The 16,169-nt window shown below is 36.4% G+C and overlaps 1 protein-coding gene across 3 annotated transcripts; it reads right to left on the bottom strand.

The window, feature by feature from the left end:
• Positions 1-332: 332 nt before the first annotated feature.
• On the bottom strand, positions 333-15,901 carry LOC108683268. Of its 3 annotated transcripts, XM_047883018.1 has the most exons (3): positions 15,810-15,901; positions 5,740-6,500; positions 333-5,679 (listed from the first exon to the last, which is right to left on the bottom strand). In XM_047883018.1, exons 2-3 carry the CDS (start codon positions 6,410-6,412, stop codon positions 1,352-1,354), a joined length of 5,001 nt encoding a protein of 1,666 aa, XP_047738974.1. In that variant the 5' UTR covers positions 6,413-6,500; positions 15,810-15,901; the 3' UTR covers positions 333-1,351. The 3 variants fall into 3 exon arrangements, with proteins under 3 accessions (XP_047738974.1, XP_018028059.1, XP_047738973.1); XM_018172570.2 differs by having other exon boundaries at positions 333-6,500; XM_047883017.1 differs by lacking the exon at positions 15,810-15,901 and adding an exon at positions 11,219-11,261 and having other exon boundaries at positions 333-6,500.
• Between the last annotated feature and the right edge of the window lie 268 nt (positions 15,902-16,169).

Below are 16,169 nucleotides of genomic sequence, written 5' to 3'. Positions count from 1 at the left end.
AATAAACGTAACTCAAATATGATGTTAAGAAAATATCATGAATATATTCTACGGAATACATTATGAATATTTCAGATAAAAACATCATACTATTTCCTAATGAAAATATTATGTTTTTACTGGAAAATGTTCATAATGCTTCCATTAGAAAATATTCATAATGTTTCCATCAGAAAATATAATGTTTCCATTAGAAAATATCCATAATGTTTCCATTAGAAAATATCCATAATGGTTCCATTAAAAATATCCATAATGCTTCCATTAGAAAATATTCATAATGTTTCCCTTAGAAAATAATCAAGTTTTCATCAGAAAATATTCATAATGTTTTCATCAGAAAATATTCATAATGCTTCCATTAGGAAATATTCATAATCTTTCCGCTAGAAAATAGTCATGTTCCCACTAGAAAAAGTAACAATTCCAAGTTTTTAATCGCGCTACGCTGCATAATCAAAAAGATCACTCTACAACTTAACCTAAGGGGTAATAACATACCTAACTTATTCGAGTTAACCAAACTTAAGAACTAAACACCTAAAAAATCCAAGAATAACCAGACAGCAAATCCTGCAAATCAAGCTAACATCGCCTGAATCTTATAGTTTATCTAGAACATTTTTTGTATCACAATGACGTTGCATGTAATTTTATAACCGTGATGTTTTCTTAGGTGGCGAAACAAAAGCAATGTTTCGTATAAAAAATTCCTGGATGAAAAAAAGAATGTTTTCCAGGGATTGAAGTATTTTTACACATGATATTTAGTACATGACGTCAAGAAAAAAAGAAAACTGAAAAGAAAAGACAGCCAAAAAAATTTAACTTCCAAAATAATGAACTCGCAATTTTCCATTATTATGAGAGACAAAAAAGAAAGGCGACATTTATTTCAAAAGCGGCATGAAAAAATTTTTATCTTTAAGAATTTAGGGTAGAAACGCGTAAAAACACAGCAGGACTTTCCTAATTTCATGAATATTTTTTTAAATCAAGAAAAAAAGAAAAAAAAAGAAAAGAAATTGGAAAAGATAAGATCATCAAGGCGTACCATTGAAATAGCAGTTATGTGCTAGCATGAGTCAAGATTATACACTGTTAAACCACACAAACTTCGAGAGTAGCAAGTTCGCCTAAAATATATTGAAGTTGAACCCCACACGTTTATTTTCAGGAATTTCTTTAAAATTTCACCACTGAAGTCTATAGATTAATCATTTCTAACATAGACTTCATCACAGTACGCAAGATCAATACATTTCTGAAGTTATCACTTCTAACTTAGACTTCATCACAGTACGCAAGACAATACATTTCTGAAGCTAACACTCGAGGTTCTACTTCGCGATCAATCGCTCGAATCTTTAGACCTGATCTCCTTGATCTTCTTAGATCTAGATTTTATTTTCTTGGATTTGGAAGACCGATCCTTGCTTCTGCTCTTTTTTTCTTTGCGTAGTTTCGACTTGTGTTTTTTGCGTTCTGAAGATCGACTCGTTCGTTTCGCACGTTTCGATTCAGATTCACTAGGTTTTTCAATCAGTTTCACAACTCGTTGGTTCTCTACGACGTTGGTAGCGGATTTGAGGTTTTGAGATTCAGGTCGAGGCGTAGCGATTATACGGAGTCGCTTAGCGAATCTTGCAGTGTCTTCGGATTCTGAAGAAGAAGAGTCTAGAAGAGTCACTTGGCGGCTAGAAGTCTTACTTGACTCTGTCATTTGGGAGTCACGTTTGGCAAATCTTGGAGTAGGTGAGCGCAGTCTCAATTTGGGATATAAGTTTTTACTGAACAAACTTACAGGTTCAGAGTCTGACTCTGAGATAGCAGGTCTCGCTGCACGAGCAATGTTCAAAAATGAAGTTGAAGTTGGCCGACTTTCAGGCTCAGGAGATGAATCTCGTCTGCTGCGATTGCTCTTATATTCTTCACAGGAAGAATTTCCGTCAGAATCCGAATTCTTATTTTTAGTTTTTATGAAGTCCCGGGTTCTTTTATATGCTGCTCCAGCTTTAGAAACAACTTCCTCCTCGGAATCGCTGGAATCAAGGAAATTTTTGTAAGAAGGCCCTTCAGGTTTCTTGCTGTGAGCCAGTGAAGAAAAAGTTCTTTTGGTCTCATCACGTATATACTGGGTCTTGTTCTTGGCTATCTTTTTCTGCATAGTAGAAGAAACACCAGCATGAGGTGTCTCAACTTTGACAGGGTTGACCGTAACTCGATAGCCATGCTCCCTTCTGTTGCTGCTGCTGGTGTCAGGTGCATCCATGGAAGCAACATTTTTAGTCATGGGTCTAGCAGAACTTTTGATTCTAGATGGGTGATCCTTAGGCTCCCGACGAATGCCAGAAGCAGAATCTTCTGAAGAATCTCCGTCATCTTGCGCAAAAACAGGCGCGGTTATTTTCCGTTTACCATTAGATTTTATTTCGCTGGCGTCAGATTGCTGATCATCATTGCCAATTTGCTTTTCATTATGACACATGATTATTTCCACATGATTATTTGCAACCCCAAGATTAGCAGAGGAAGAAATGGAGAAACTTTTTCGATCAAGTTTAATTGGTTTAGATTTCATAGATGAACTTTTCCCAGCCTTGACTGCTGAAATTGAAACAGAAGTTTTTGGCCTTGTCCCAGTATTTTTGGCAGGACGAGTCTCGGCATTTTCTTCAGAGGAGTCAGAAAGCACGATACTTTCGATGGCACTGGATTTTACAGACTTCCAAGTTATCTTCTTGGGAGTAACAGGTTTCTCATCTACAATACGACACTCGTCCGAATCTGTAGAGATGACACGCGACTGTGGTTTGGAACAACCACAAACCTTATTTTCCTTCTTAACTGAAGCAGTACTGGTACTACTTTTCGAACGAGCAGACATATTTTGTGAGCAGGTACAAGGAATGGAACTGTAGGTGTGGTCGCCTAGTGAGGTCTTATTTTGGTCGCTCCTGGAAACCTGGTTTTCACCATCACCGTAGTTATTATCATTGTTTTCATCTCCAGATGACAGTACCAAAGTGTTGTCATTCTCTGCATTGTTTGTTGCCTGTTCAGTAACATTGTCAGCAGTAGATGGTGCCATTGCATTCCCAGAAAGTATTGAGCTACCAGGGGTAACTCGATTCCTATTTCTGATAGGAGAGCAGAGAGGTACACGAGATTCACGCAAACCTCTCGAAGTTTTAAAATTATTTTGAAATCTGCGCCTCGAATGAAGGGGGTGGTCATGTTGTACAGCAACTCGTTCTCCTGAAGCTTCGTAGTGATAACTAATACGAGGGAACTGTCTTCTGCGACCAAAGAGATAATTGTAAGTTAAATCTTGATCGAAACGAGAACTGGTATTATTGGTGCTAGTGACAGGTGTTATCAGTCTAGCAGGTAGTACAGAGCTTAAAGGACCAGTCGAAGGACCTCGTAAATAACTGTTAATTCTTCTAAGTTCGTTGGAAAAACTAGAGCCACTAGCGTTGTCATCGCTAGTAGTCGCGGCAGGGGCTGTAGTTTCTTGACTAGCAATGGATGAAGTGTCTCCTGTGAGGTCGATTTCTACAGACGCAGCACCGCCATTTGACCCATCCTCACCCTGTTCACCCACCAAATCCAGACTAACAGGAGGAATTTCACGCAGAGCGTAATCTGAATAACGGTTCCTTACGGCATCATCGTAACCTACGAAATCATAAGACGAACGAGCGAAGCAGTTGAACTCGTGGAGGAAATGCAGCGTTCGATGTCCAAGGTATGGAGTCAGAGCTCGGTTCATTTGCCTTGAGTCAATGTCGTGAATGGTAATAAGTTCAAGAATTATAGTCAATACAGAACTAGGGCACCTAAGAGCCCTCAGCTCTCGAAGCAGCCATGGGACAAGCCGGTGAGTGAGCGCAGGCTGTTCACGGAAAATGGCGGGACTGCACATACGAGCTTGTCCATTAGCGGTCACAAATCGCACCCAAAGATCATGACTGTAGATGTGCGACCGGAACGCAACTCCACTCAGTTCAAATGGCCTATTGGATCTTCTTGGTGCATTGTTAACAGATCTTCTCGGGGCGTTGTCATCACCGTTCGGGAGCGTGAATCCATGATTATAAGCATTATAAGGGTTCACAAATAATGCAATGTGGTTCACATCAAACATTAAGTTGAAAATACTGCTAGCAGAACTAGCGGGTGGAATGATGTACTCCTTGTAATCCTGGTCCCCTTTGATGTCATGGATGATCATTGTGAATCGAATTTTGCACAGAGGACAATCTGGTTTACGTTTGGACCACTCCTTGAGGCATGGAAAACAGAACCTGTGTAGACAGGATCCGGCAACACAGGCGTCAGTGATGACACACAGGCATATGGAGCAGGTGTCTTCAGAAACAGGAGATTTAGGGGCTTTTTCTGGAGATTTTGGGCCTTTAGGGCTTGATTTCGGTGAATTCTCATTAGATTTTTTAGGACTTTTATTTGGACTTGGACTTTGAGTTGTGAGACCCCAGGCAGAATTGGTACTTTGTCTTGGACTGGGAGGTCTGTCAGGACTTCGCCTAGGCGAGGGAACAGCAGAACTATGATCGGGATTAAACAACTCTCGAATGATTTCTTCCTGACGTCGATTCAAATTTGCAAGAAAACTAGAATCTTCACTACTTGCATTGGACGTGGAAGAAGCATTAAAAGAACTTGCATTTCTCAATTCAGAATTATTCTGTCCACTTTGACTCGCATTATTTTCTCTGCTGGTCACCTGAGCTTCAATTCGTGACCTAACATTTTCCTCATCGTCATCATGATTATCAAACACATGATTATTAGCAACCCCAAGATTAGCAAACAAAGGATTATTTGCAAAATTACGTTGTTCATCCTCTGAAGAGCTGCTGTTGGAACTGGAGATATCCTGCTGATAATCAAGGACGTGGTCAGCTGAGTCACTCGAGTAATGGTTCCAGCTCAACTCGCTGTCGTGACCATCTGGGTTGTGAGGTCTGTGGTTCGGATAAGGCGAGTCAAGCACCGAACACAATCGGCTGCGCGGGTAATCATCATAATCATGATCATAATCTCTGAACATTGAGTGACCAATTAATCCTCCTTCTCGTCGCCAGTTTCCTGTACCAGCTCGTGCACTGGAACCTATCTCCTGAAGGGCATTGTTAGCAAACACTTGAGAGTAAGAAGGACCTGTTAATGCTGACCTAGCAGCACCTTCAGACTCAGAACCAACTGGGACCTCAGAGCGGTTACTTGCAGGACAGTGAATGCCCTCTTGATCAGCAGGGTTAGAAGTGGTAGATCCTCGAGTGCTTGGATTCCAGTAAGAATTTAATCCAAAACCTTTTTTCTCAGCAATGGAAGCACCAGAAGCTGCATCTTCAGCATTTGATGTTCTAGATCCAGCATTACTATTTGTGAGTTTTGATCCCTTTTTATCGGTAGCAGAAATTAGGTTTTTATTTTCAACACTTTTGCTTTGCTTTGATATCTTACTGATACCTGTGAGCCCAGCTCCAGAATTACTGGCACCAGCAAGCCCAGCTCCAAAATTACTGACACCTGCAAGCCCAGCTCCAAAATTACTGGCACCTGCAAGCCCAGCTCCAAAATTACTGACACTGGTAAGCCCAGCTCCAAAATTACTGACACTGGTAAGCCCAGCTCCAAAATTACTGGCACCAGCAAGCCCAGCTCCAAAATTACTGACACTGGTAAGCCCAGCTCCAAAATTACTGGCACCAGCAAGCCCAGCTCTAGAATTATTTGCTCTTGCAAGTCCAGTTTCAGAATTACTGGCTATTGCCAGAGCAGAATCAGGCTTGTTTGATTTGGGTTCTCGGGCTTTGGAGCTATGTTTTAAATTCGATTTTCTCATAACACCAAGATATGCAGAATTGTGATGTTTTGAAAACCTACTGGATGATTTATCTCTATCATCATCAGTATCAGAGGAGGAACTGCTTGAGGAGGATGAAGAGCTGCTAGAGGATGACGAGTCACTATCATTCACATCTCTGGAGGACTGAGTTCCCCTAAAAGGACGCTGGCTGGTTGGGCGCATCCTAGAATCACTTTCTCCAGAAACATTTTGCACAGATGGCAAGTTTGAATGACCAGTTACAAATTGAGAAATTGGTGCAGCTTGAAAAGATACATGTCCTGATGAATCCTGCTGATTACTATTCTGCATAGAGCTGTTGCTATTAGAATCTGTTTGAATCTCAGTTGGAGGAATCAGTGCAGGTCCAATGGAATCTTGTTCCGATAAATCCTCTCTCTCAGGATGATTTGTAAGACGCAAGGGACTGCTGGTGTAATCCTCCATTCCATCTTCCTCTCTTCCTTCTTGTGCATCCATATCACTGGGGAATGATGGTGAGGATGAATGCTCAGAACTCATGGAGGATGACATTGGGATTAACTTGCCACGTGAATGATAGGCAAGATATGCCTCCCGTAGATGCCAGGCAGGTTGGATCTCTTGTCAGCAAGCTTGAGTTCTGAAAATAAATCCTTAATTAATCATGTATCATTTTTTTAAATTGGCATAAATAGTCAGGGTTGGCAATGATTAAATCAAAATGATTAAATCATGTGATTAAATCACTTGATTTTTTTATAAAAAAATCATGATTTTTTTTATTTTTTCGATTTTTTTTATTTTTTCATATACTTAAATATATTGAGTGGCAGTCTTTAATTTACATTGAGATATTGTTATTCATGGTTTAGTATAAATGTACTATGAGTGACAAATTGGTATATAAACTTGTTGCCTTTAGTGTGTATTAGGTTCCAATAAATTCAATGTTTTTGGTACAGAGGCATCAAGTGTGCAATACATTGTGCCTAGCTAGCAGCTTAGCTAATTCTTATAAGGCTATAAGCCGTCTTTAACTATTTGACTACTTGTTATATATTGATTACAATATACAATTTAAATGTGTTAGCTAGCTTATTATACAGGGTGGGGCAGAACTGATTAAACAGTTTTGAGGCGAAATAAAAGAGAAATGGAGGTACACGAAGAAGAAAGTTTATTTTCCTCAAGATTAGCATAGCATACCATATATATATAAAATACTTATGTGTTGAAAACAATATCAGGAAGATGTGTCCGTTAGCTGCAACACACTGTTGGAGTCGTTCTCGGAAGTTTTCTACAGCAAATTCACAGCCTTAGCTGTGGTAGGGTGTGAGGGCGACTTCTTAACCCCTTTCTTTTAGATGTCCCCAAAGAAAGAAATCGCAAATGCTCAAATCAGGTGACCTCGCAGGCCACTGTAAATCACCCCTCAGAGTCTGGGAACATGTGTTTCAAAACATTGAGTGACATTCGGGCTGTGTGAGCTGTAGCCCCATCCTGCTGGAACCACACGTCTCCCAATGTTTCATTTTCAACAATGTTTTCCATCATGGGCTGCAAGAAATTTTGCAACATTGCAGCATAGCGATCAGAATTCACTGTTACGGTTACTCCCTCCTCTGAGAACGACTCCAACTGTGTGTTGCAGCTAACGGCCCTCATCTTCCAGATATTGTTTTCAAAACATAAGTATTCTCAATGGTATGTTATGCTGACCTCTAGGAAAATAAACTTTCTTCTTTATGTACCTTCATTACTCTTTTATTTTACCTCAAAACTGCTCAATCGACTCTGCCCCACCCTGTATATTGAGAGGTTGAGATTGTATTGACCTGTTAGGCAATTAGAATGATTTTTCACCCTAATACAAGTATTCTAATTAAAATATTTAATTTCAATCTTTAAATATGTGAATCTAAAACTAGAAACAAAACAATTACAACTATAAGACTATATATAAAATATATATAGAGAGGGTAAAGTATAAAGTGTATAGAAGGTAGAGTCTGGTAGATTTATAGGACATAAAACTAGTAGATCTATTGATAGTGCTGTGCACTGTGCTATCAGCTACCTATCTGTTATGTGACTCTTCAATGTTTAGAAGATCTGCATTCCTGAAGTGTTGTTGTATAGTGAAGCCAGTTAAATGGTCAATATTTAGCTCGTTACCTTGCTCCATACAAACTTTACAAAGCTAATGAATAGACTTATCAATAATTGTTTACCCAAAAATCCCTAAGTGGTAAACACCACCTTGGCCATTATTGAAGGCAATAAGTGTCCTTTTTAGCCATCCATTATGACCCATATACTGTTATTGTTAGTAGGCTAATTGCAACATAAAAAATACCACTTCAAAAAGACAAAAAAGCCGAAAAAATCAAAAAAAATCACCAACCCTGTTAAAATAGTATTCATAGTTACTGAAGTTACCAAAAGGTAAATATAATAGCTAAAAAATATCAATCTTGGTTGATAATATTTAAAATTTCCAGCTAACCTCAATCAATGTGCTAGAGAACTAACATTACAATTTCAATAGTATTAGGAAAAAACTATTTGCAAAAGTGTAAGCCTTTATTGTTATTTGATGATGTACAGATTATGAAAAAATTACGAACACAATTTCAAATTTCACACTTTTAATAAAAGCTTGCAAAGCTAAGGAATCTGTATAAATTACAGCTATGCCTTCCAAGTATTGAAAAAAACAATGCTTAATAATCAGAAACAGCCTTTCAACATTTATTTATCTACCATCAATGTCTAGTTCTAAGTATTCTGTAACCTATAATGTATGAAATAGAGCTGGGCACACATATAATCTTGTCAAGCTTTCAAACTTCAAATTGTATTCATAGGAGTTTATGCAATTGATTAAGAAATCATAAATAACAGCATGCCATGCTGCAAGGAGTTCATATAATTAGAGATTTCATTGAAGACCAGAGAATTTGTTTTATTCGCAATTTTCTTATTAGTTTTTACAATATATCAAATAATATTTTTAGTTTGAACTGGCAAATCAAAAATCAGGTTACCGATGGACATTTTTATTTCGTTAACGAAATAAAAATGTCCATCGGTAACCTGATTTTTGATTTGCCAGTTCAAACTAAAAATATTATTCGATATATTGAAAAAACTAATAAGAAAATTGCAAATAAAACAAATTCTCTGGTCTTCAATGAAACCTGCTTGAAAGAAGAAATTCTGCCAACCTATAATAATTAGAGATGTGGCTTAACATAGTGACTCAAAACTAATATTTTGTTAAATATACATGGCCAGATAAAATAATTTATTTTTTATCTGCAATCATCAGTTGCATGAGTAGGATTCAAATTAGAAATAATTTGTCTTCATTATGATGCTACACTTGTGCCCAAAATTATTCATACCCTTTCAGAAATATGAATTCTAATTTTATAGAACAATACAGATCATTTACAACTTATTCTTCTAGGAAAGGTTGTCATAATGATGCACAACAAATTTAATGCCAGGAAATACTATGAAAATAACTTTCAACTGTAATTACTATAAATTTTGTGAGTAACTAACTGTCCATAATTATTTGTACCCTCTTATCCAAGATCATTCATCATAATGTTTAAGAAGAACTATTAATGAAGATAGTAGTAGATACTCAAATAATTGTATTTCAAATTCTGTATTAAGCATTGTAATATTTATTTCTGCAGTCTGAAAATATATTTTTTTTCACAATTTAGGGAAAACCTAAAATTTTGCTGAATGTTGGAAGATGGCAAAGAAGAAAGAGCTTATTAATGATCTCTGAAACAAAATTTTAAATTCCCACATATGTGAAGGGCTGGGATATAAAACAATATCTAAGAAGTGTGATGTTCCTACATATACAATACAGAGTGTTATAAAATAAATTCAAATTATTGTATTATTATTGCAATTAATGTATTGTATATCATTGAGTGCTTAGGTACCTATGTGTGGTGATGCTTATAGAAAAAAATTAATAGCAGTGACACTTTTAGAATTTCAATACCACAAATTTTTGTTGTACTTGTATTTGCAATTTATAGGTTGTTACACAAAAAAAAGATAATTAATTGATAGATTAATTGGATAATTAATTGATAAATATTATGCAAAAGTTGATAGGTTAATAATATAAGAAACGTTACTTAAAACAGTTTCACAATTTATAGGACCAGTATTGTCAAATGGGGTGATAAGGGATGGTTTTGAGCATTTTTTATTGATAACTTCTTACCATGAAACATTCATAAACAAGTTGGGGCTTTATTTTAAAGCTCTTTGCGAGGGCAATCGTATGGCATCTTAAAAAATTCCATATGCTATTCATAAGGTGCCAGATGCAGAATAAAAGGATCCCAAATTACCCCTGAGAACAGGGTAATCTGGGACACTTGAAATAAAACTTATTTTTAAACCATTTGAAGAAAGCAGAGTGTACTAATCTATTACTAACGGTAAACTGAAGTCCTCCTTTTCCTTTGTGGATGATGTAGATGTAGAATAAATGATATGTCTGTGATTTTTACTTGTTTTTCCTTTATTGATATGATATTACCATATCCATATATTACCGTATTGTTGATGTGATATATCCATATCCACGAGCATGCCATTGAGCATTGACAATGACCTTGTCCACTGCAAGCTTTGCATCAGCAGCCATATGGCATTTCTTCTGTTCTGTAAGCTTACAAGACAGCTTGTAATTTCACATCATTTTAATTAGGAGCAAGTGAATTCACTATAACAAGAGATTGTAACATTCTCTGCAGAATTTTGTGATGACCAATGATGCATTAATTTTTGTCAAGTGAAATTTTTTTTCACTGAGCAAGGTAAATATAATCAAAGTTTTTTGTTGCTAATCAATTTTTTTACATTAACTGGCCTTTGCTAATCAAGGTTCTACTGTATATGCATTTTTAGGGGTGTCATTTTCCCATATAAATATTACTCTGGGGGCTGTCCCTTATTACCCCGTCCTGCATAAATGGCCGCACTTTTTTTGGAATGAGATATGAGAATTCTATCAATCTAGTTTTTAAGCCAACGCCTATGTGCAACTTTTATGTAAGTAAAATTTTTTGATACGTCAAATATTTTTTTGCTACATATCTTGACAGATGTACGTTTCCAAAATCTCACTTTTTACGGTTTTTTTCAGGGATTTTTTAGAGGTAGTAAATGTATGATTTCTTAACTTACTTTGGGCTACATAGATAGCAATAATGTTAAATAGTTAAGCTGCTACAACATTTCTACAAAATGTGGGATGACTGTCCCATTTTACCCCGCCTGTCCCATATAACCCCGTTTGATGGTACGCACCTAAACAAGTAAGTAGGAGTTGTATTTGCGATGTTAATGCCCAAAATTTGCCAAGGTTTTATTGACCAATCAGTGGCACTGTGGCTGAACAATGTCACGCTTTTGCGGCTACCCAACGCTCAGGTTGGTTTGACGGCTTATGGCTTTGGCACGTGTTTCCACAGTTGCAGCTGGTACAAATAAGTCTCCTGTGAATAAAGGTAGAATCATTGTGATTTATCCCATTCATGTGTAATGAAAGTGTCAACTATTTCAGAATCTTTTCCTGAATACACTCGTGAAAACTAAACTTCTAGTCAATGGAGTCTCTGAAGTGACAAAATACTTAGATCTAAAATATTTAGATGAGTGAGACAATCAATAGATTCCTAAGAAAAAATTTGTTTCTTGGTGTAATAGTTCAGATATATTTTAAACCTTCATCAGAAATTATGCAAATGTTATTTAACTTGAACTGAATATGCAGTCTATTGAAGGCTTTAACACTGCAACATTGATTCTAGTTCATTACATTTACAACATCAAACAAAGAGATTGCTAGTGATGCCTGAAAATTAGTGGCATATGAGGCTTCTTGGCTCTGCTTACTTAGTTTATAATCAAACAATCAATATTCAGGATCAAATCTATCAGTAATCCAGGGTGCAGATGGTGCAACCAGTACTGCCAATATATGGGTTTTTAAGCCCAAAGCGTTGCCAACCATTTTCAAGATCTGTCGCCAGGTAATTTTAATAAGAAAATGCTGCTAACAACTTTGATAGCATATCCCTTACTCTGTAAGCACTACAATATTATAGCTCAACATGTATAACTCAGCAGCTATCTGGCAGCCAGACGCATGGTGCCTTCTATTGAGAGAGCGTCAAAGACAGATATATTTTACCCTAAAAAACAGTTTGTTTGTACAGCAAGTGTCATCTGAACATGTGATAATGCAGTCAGACTGCTCTAACATGACCGCAACTACGCAATCGTAAACTTGCTTGTTGTTTACGTTCACTGGCGGGAACTCATCGCAACTGATTTCCGGACAAGCTTCACTGCATCCTGATCTATCCAATGTACCAGAAACCTTACTGTGTGTGCTTGCGGTCTTTCAGATTTCCAACTTTTTTCTAAATAGTTGGCTGAAGACTGGCAAATATCTAAAATGCAATAATTTAAATCAAAATGTGTCAGCAAGACCTTCTGAAGGCGTAAATTTTGCTGTTGATGTGTTGCCAATGATCTTGCAATATTCACCCACTCTCTGCACAGTGGCCAGTAATCTTTTTAATATAAGATAGTTAGCAAGTGTGTATTGAAATGTCTTCCACATTAGCAACCGGAATTTTGTTAACTCACCAAACAAAGAACAGAATGCACTTGCACAGTTGCGCACATGTTTTCATTACATAAGCAGAAATGTGAGTTTGCTCTGTCAAATTGCTTATGCTGTATGCATTATGTTAAACTCTTATTGGTAGCCTGATTTGTTATCAATTAAAGACTGTAAATTTGTGGTGTTTGACTTAGAGATAAATTGTAAATAAACTATTATTTACTTTAATTGAAATCTTAAGTATTGTAAGTCTCCAACCTTTATTCTAGTAATTCTTGATTCTTCCAAGCAGGGCTGAAAAAGTCCTATTTTTGTCTGAAATATTGTGGCTCTAATATCATATAATTTCAGTAGGTATGAAATCTTGCAACTCAAATGTCATAAAATTTTGTTAGATTGAAAAATCGCGGTTTGCACTTTGCAAACGTGTCACTTCATAAAATTTTCAACTTCCGCAATCCGCATTGATTTACCGTTCCCGCCAAAATATCCTACAGAAAAAACATAAACATCGTAATGTAAACAAATAAACTAAACATTTTGTTGAAGATCGTGCATAGTTGCGGTCAAGTCAAAGTGGTCAGACTGCATTAACACGTGCTCAACTTACAGTAAAGACAAATTTTATCGTTGCCATTTGACAGTTTTGGGGTAAAATGAGAGATTTGGGACAACACGTGCATGGACTTTGTAAATAAATTTGCGTCTTGTAAATGGCTTTTCATGGCCAAGATATGGAATTCACGGCTCGGTGAAATTGAATCACGGCTGGCAAATCCATAAAACCACGGCTCGAAAAATTCAGTCGTGGCTCACCAAGTAGATATATTCCATGCCTGCTTCCAAGTGCAACTTTAATCTTCCCATTATTATACCATCTATCTTAACTAAAATTTTTAGACCAAAAAAAAGCAGAGATGGATTAAAAATAATAGTTTATGAACCATCATTTCTAGAAAGTTTTCCATCTTGTTAAAGCTCACTCAAATAGTCAAATTAAAAATATTAGGCAGAAGTTTCCAAAAATTGGAAGTAAAAATCATTGTTTTATGAGTAAATTTCTAAAATTGAAGAAAAAAAATAGGCAATTCTTCTGATTTTTCACTGAAGATACAAGATATTCATATTGCAGAAGGCTAAACAAAACAGTGAAATAAGCCAGATTCACAAGCATTTTTGTCTGATTCATGGGTAGGGTAAACGCGGCATATTCCGACACATTAAGGACGCACCAAGAAATGAAAAACTATAAAAAAAACGTATGCGTTATGTAAGTTCTGTTGCCTTCACATGACTCTCAAAACACTTCACTACGCGTCAGCAACAATGAAACGTCACAAAATGTTGCCATATTTATTAAAAAGCCTTTAGAATGGAAACCTACCAAATCCCTATATTCCGTCACTTTGTGTGGCAATATCCGACACGTGGTGAGTCGTATTGCGTCAGCGCTTCAAATTTAACTGATACGTATTGCCAACATCCACGTGTTCGAATTCCGTTTGCTGTGTGAGCTGTATTGGGATACAACACGGCTTCGAATTAGAACACTAACGAATATTGAACACTACTTAATTACGTTTTAATTAACAGCTATTAGGCTTTTAATTAAGCAAATTTCAATTTTTGTACAAAGCTTTGAACGATCTGTGTGTGTCCAATTCAAGTTGTGTCGGAATTAGTTTTCATGTGTCTAAATCCAACATCTCAACTTAATCATCTATTAATTTATTTATCTAAATGTGTCGGCAAGATCTTCTGAAGGCAAAAATTTTGCCGATAATGCGTCGCCATAGGTCTTTAAATCTTCGTTCACTCTCTGCACAGTGGCATGGAACTAAAACAAAGCTTAATATAAAGGAAAAGCTGGAGAGGTGACGGAATTACCTACGATGTCGGAAACTCGGAATATACCGCGTTTACCCTAGTTTCTGACAAAAAAAGGCCTATTTAAAAAATTTTACAGATAAGGGCTCAATTCATTGCAGATAACAGCCAAAGCAAAATCAAATTAGGTATCATATTCTCATAATTTCATATCATAGGTATTTTATTTGACATTGACATCCCTAATTTGTATACCTAACTAGTAACTATACTACAATTACCTATCATATATATCAATACTCAGCTCAGAGCCTCAGAACTTCAGAAGCAGAAGCCAGAGCCTCAGATTCCCTCAGCTTTGGTTTGAATTTTAAAATATCTATGCTTGGAAGTTAGTATAATAAAAATCAATCTCATCACGACACAATGAGTTTGCAGTTTTCCAAATTCCAATGATTGCAATGAATCCAATCTAGTATGGAATATATCTACTTGGCGAGCCGCGACTGAATTTTTCGAGCCGTGGTTTTATGGATTTGCCAGCCGTGATTCCATTTCTACGAGCCGTGATTCTATTTCACCGAGCCGTGAATTCCATATCTCGGCCATGAAAAGCCATTTACGAGGTGCGAATGCGAATTTATTTACAAAGTTTATGCACGTGTTACCCCAAATCTCTAATTTTACCCTTAAACAGTCAAACGGCAACAATAAAATTTGTCTCTACTGTAAGTTCAGCACGTGTTAATATACAGTCTGACCGCTTTGACATGACCGCAACTATGCGCGATCTTCAACAAACGTTTTGTTTATTTGTTTACATTACGATGTTTATGTTTTTTCTGCAAGATATTTTTGGCGGAAACGGTAAAGCAATGCGGATTGCGGAAGTTGAAAATTTTATGAAATGACATGTTTGCGAAGTGCAAACCGCGATTTTTTAATCAAACAAAAATTTATGACATTCGAGCCGCGAGATTTCATACCTACTGAAATTATATGATATTAGAGCCGCGATATTTCAGACAAAAATAGGACTTTTCCAGACTAGAATCCAATCAAGTCTTCAACTTCAAGTTTCCTTTGTCTAATTTTTCAGTCTAATTCAAATAGCTACAAATTCTGAGATACCTATCAAATACAAATTGTGAGATATGTGATATCAAATTCTGAGTAATAACTTTCACATATCATGGTCACTGGACAAATTATACTTAAAATAAAATAGGATAACATTTAGGTTCAATTGAGCCGGTTTAGTTTGACTCATCAAGTTTGACATCAGTTAAACAAGCCGACAGATTCACGAAACATAATTTGTAAATTATGTAGGCAATTTAATTGATATCAACAATTGTAATTGTCGATATCAACTACAACATGCCAAATTAATGAAAAATTTCTTTGACATTAGAGTATTACATACATTCGGATACTCACGAGTCACACACAAAATACACAAGCTATGAGCGGAACGAATAGTAAGAAAGTAAGAACTGAGCAAAGGAGCTGCCTGTAATACAGAGATGCGTTACAAGACGAGATCTGCTCGGTGAACTGGTGAATACCCTAACCGTCTCGTATGTGTTGAAGTTTGTTTCAACAGAATACTGCAAGAAAATAATTTATTTTGCATAATTTAGGGTGATCTAACATTATTGCTAACTTTTTTAATTTTGAATGCACAATTTAATTCATTTTTTAATGTTACATGAAGGTTAGCGTTACAGATTCAAACATTAGAAAGTATTTTAATACTTTGAATCAAATCAAACAAATCTGGATATGAATCAAAAACAA

This window comes from Hyalella azteca, unplaced genomic scaffold (genome assembly GCF_000764305.2).
Source record: "Hyalella azteca isolate HAZT.00-mixed unplaced genomic scaffold, Hazt_2.0.2 contig11821, whole genome shotgun sequence".
In the NCBI taxonomy this organism is placed as follows: Eukaryota; Metazoa; Arthropoda; class Malacostraca; order Amphipoda; family Hyalellidae; genus Hyalella; species Hyalella azteca.
Note: the sequence above shows the minus strand (reverse complement) of the source record. Positions and strands in the feature narration are given on the sequence as shown.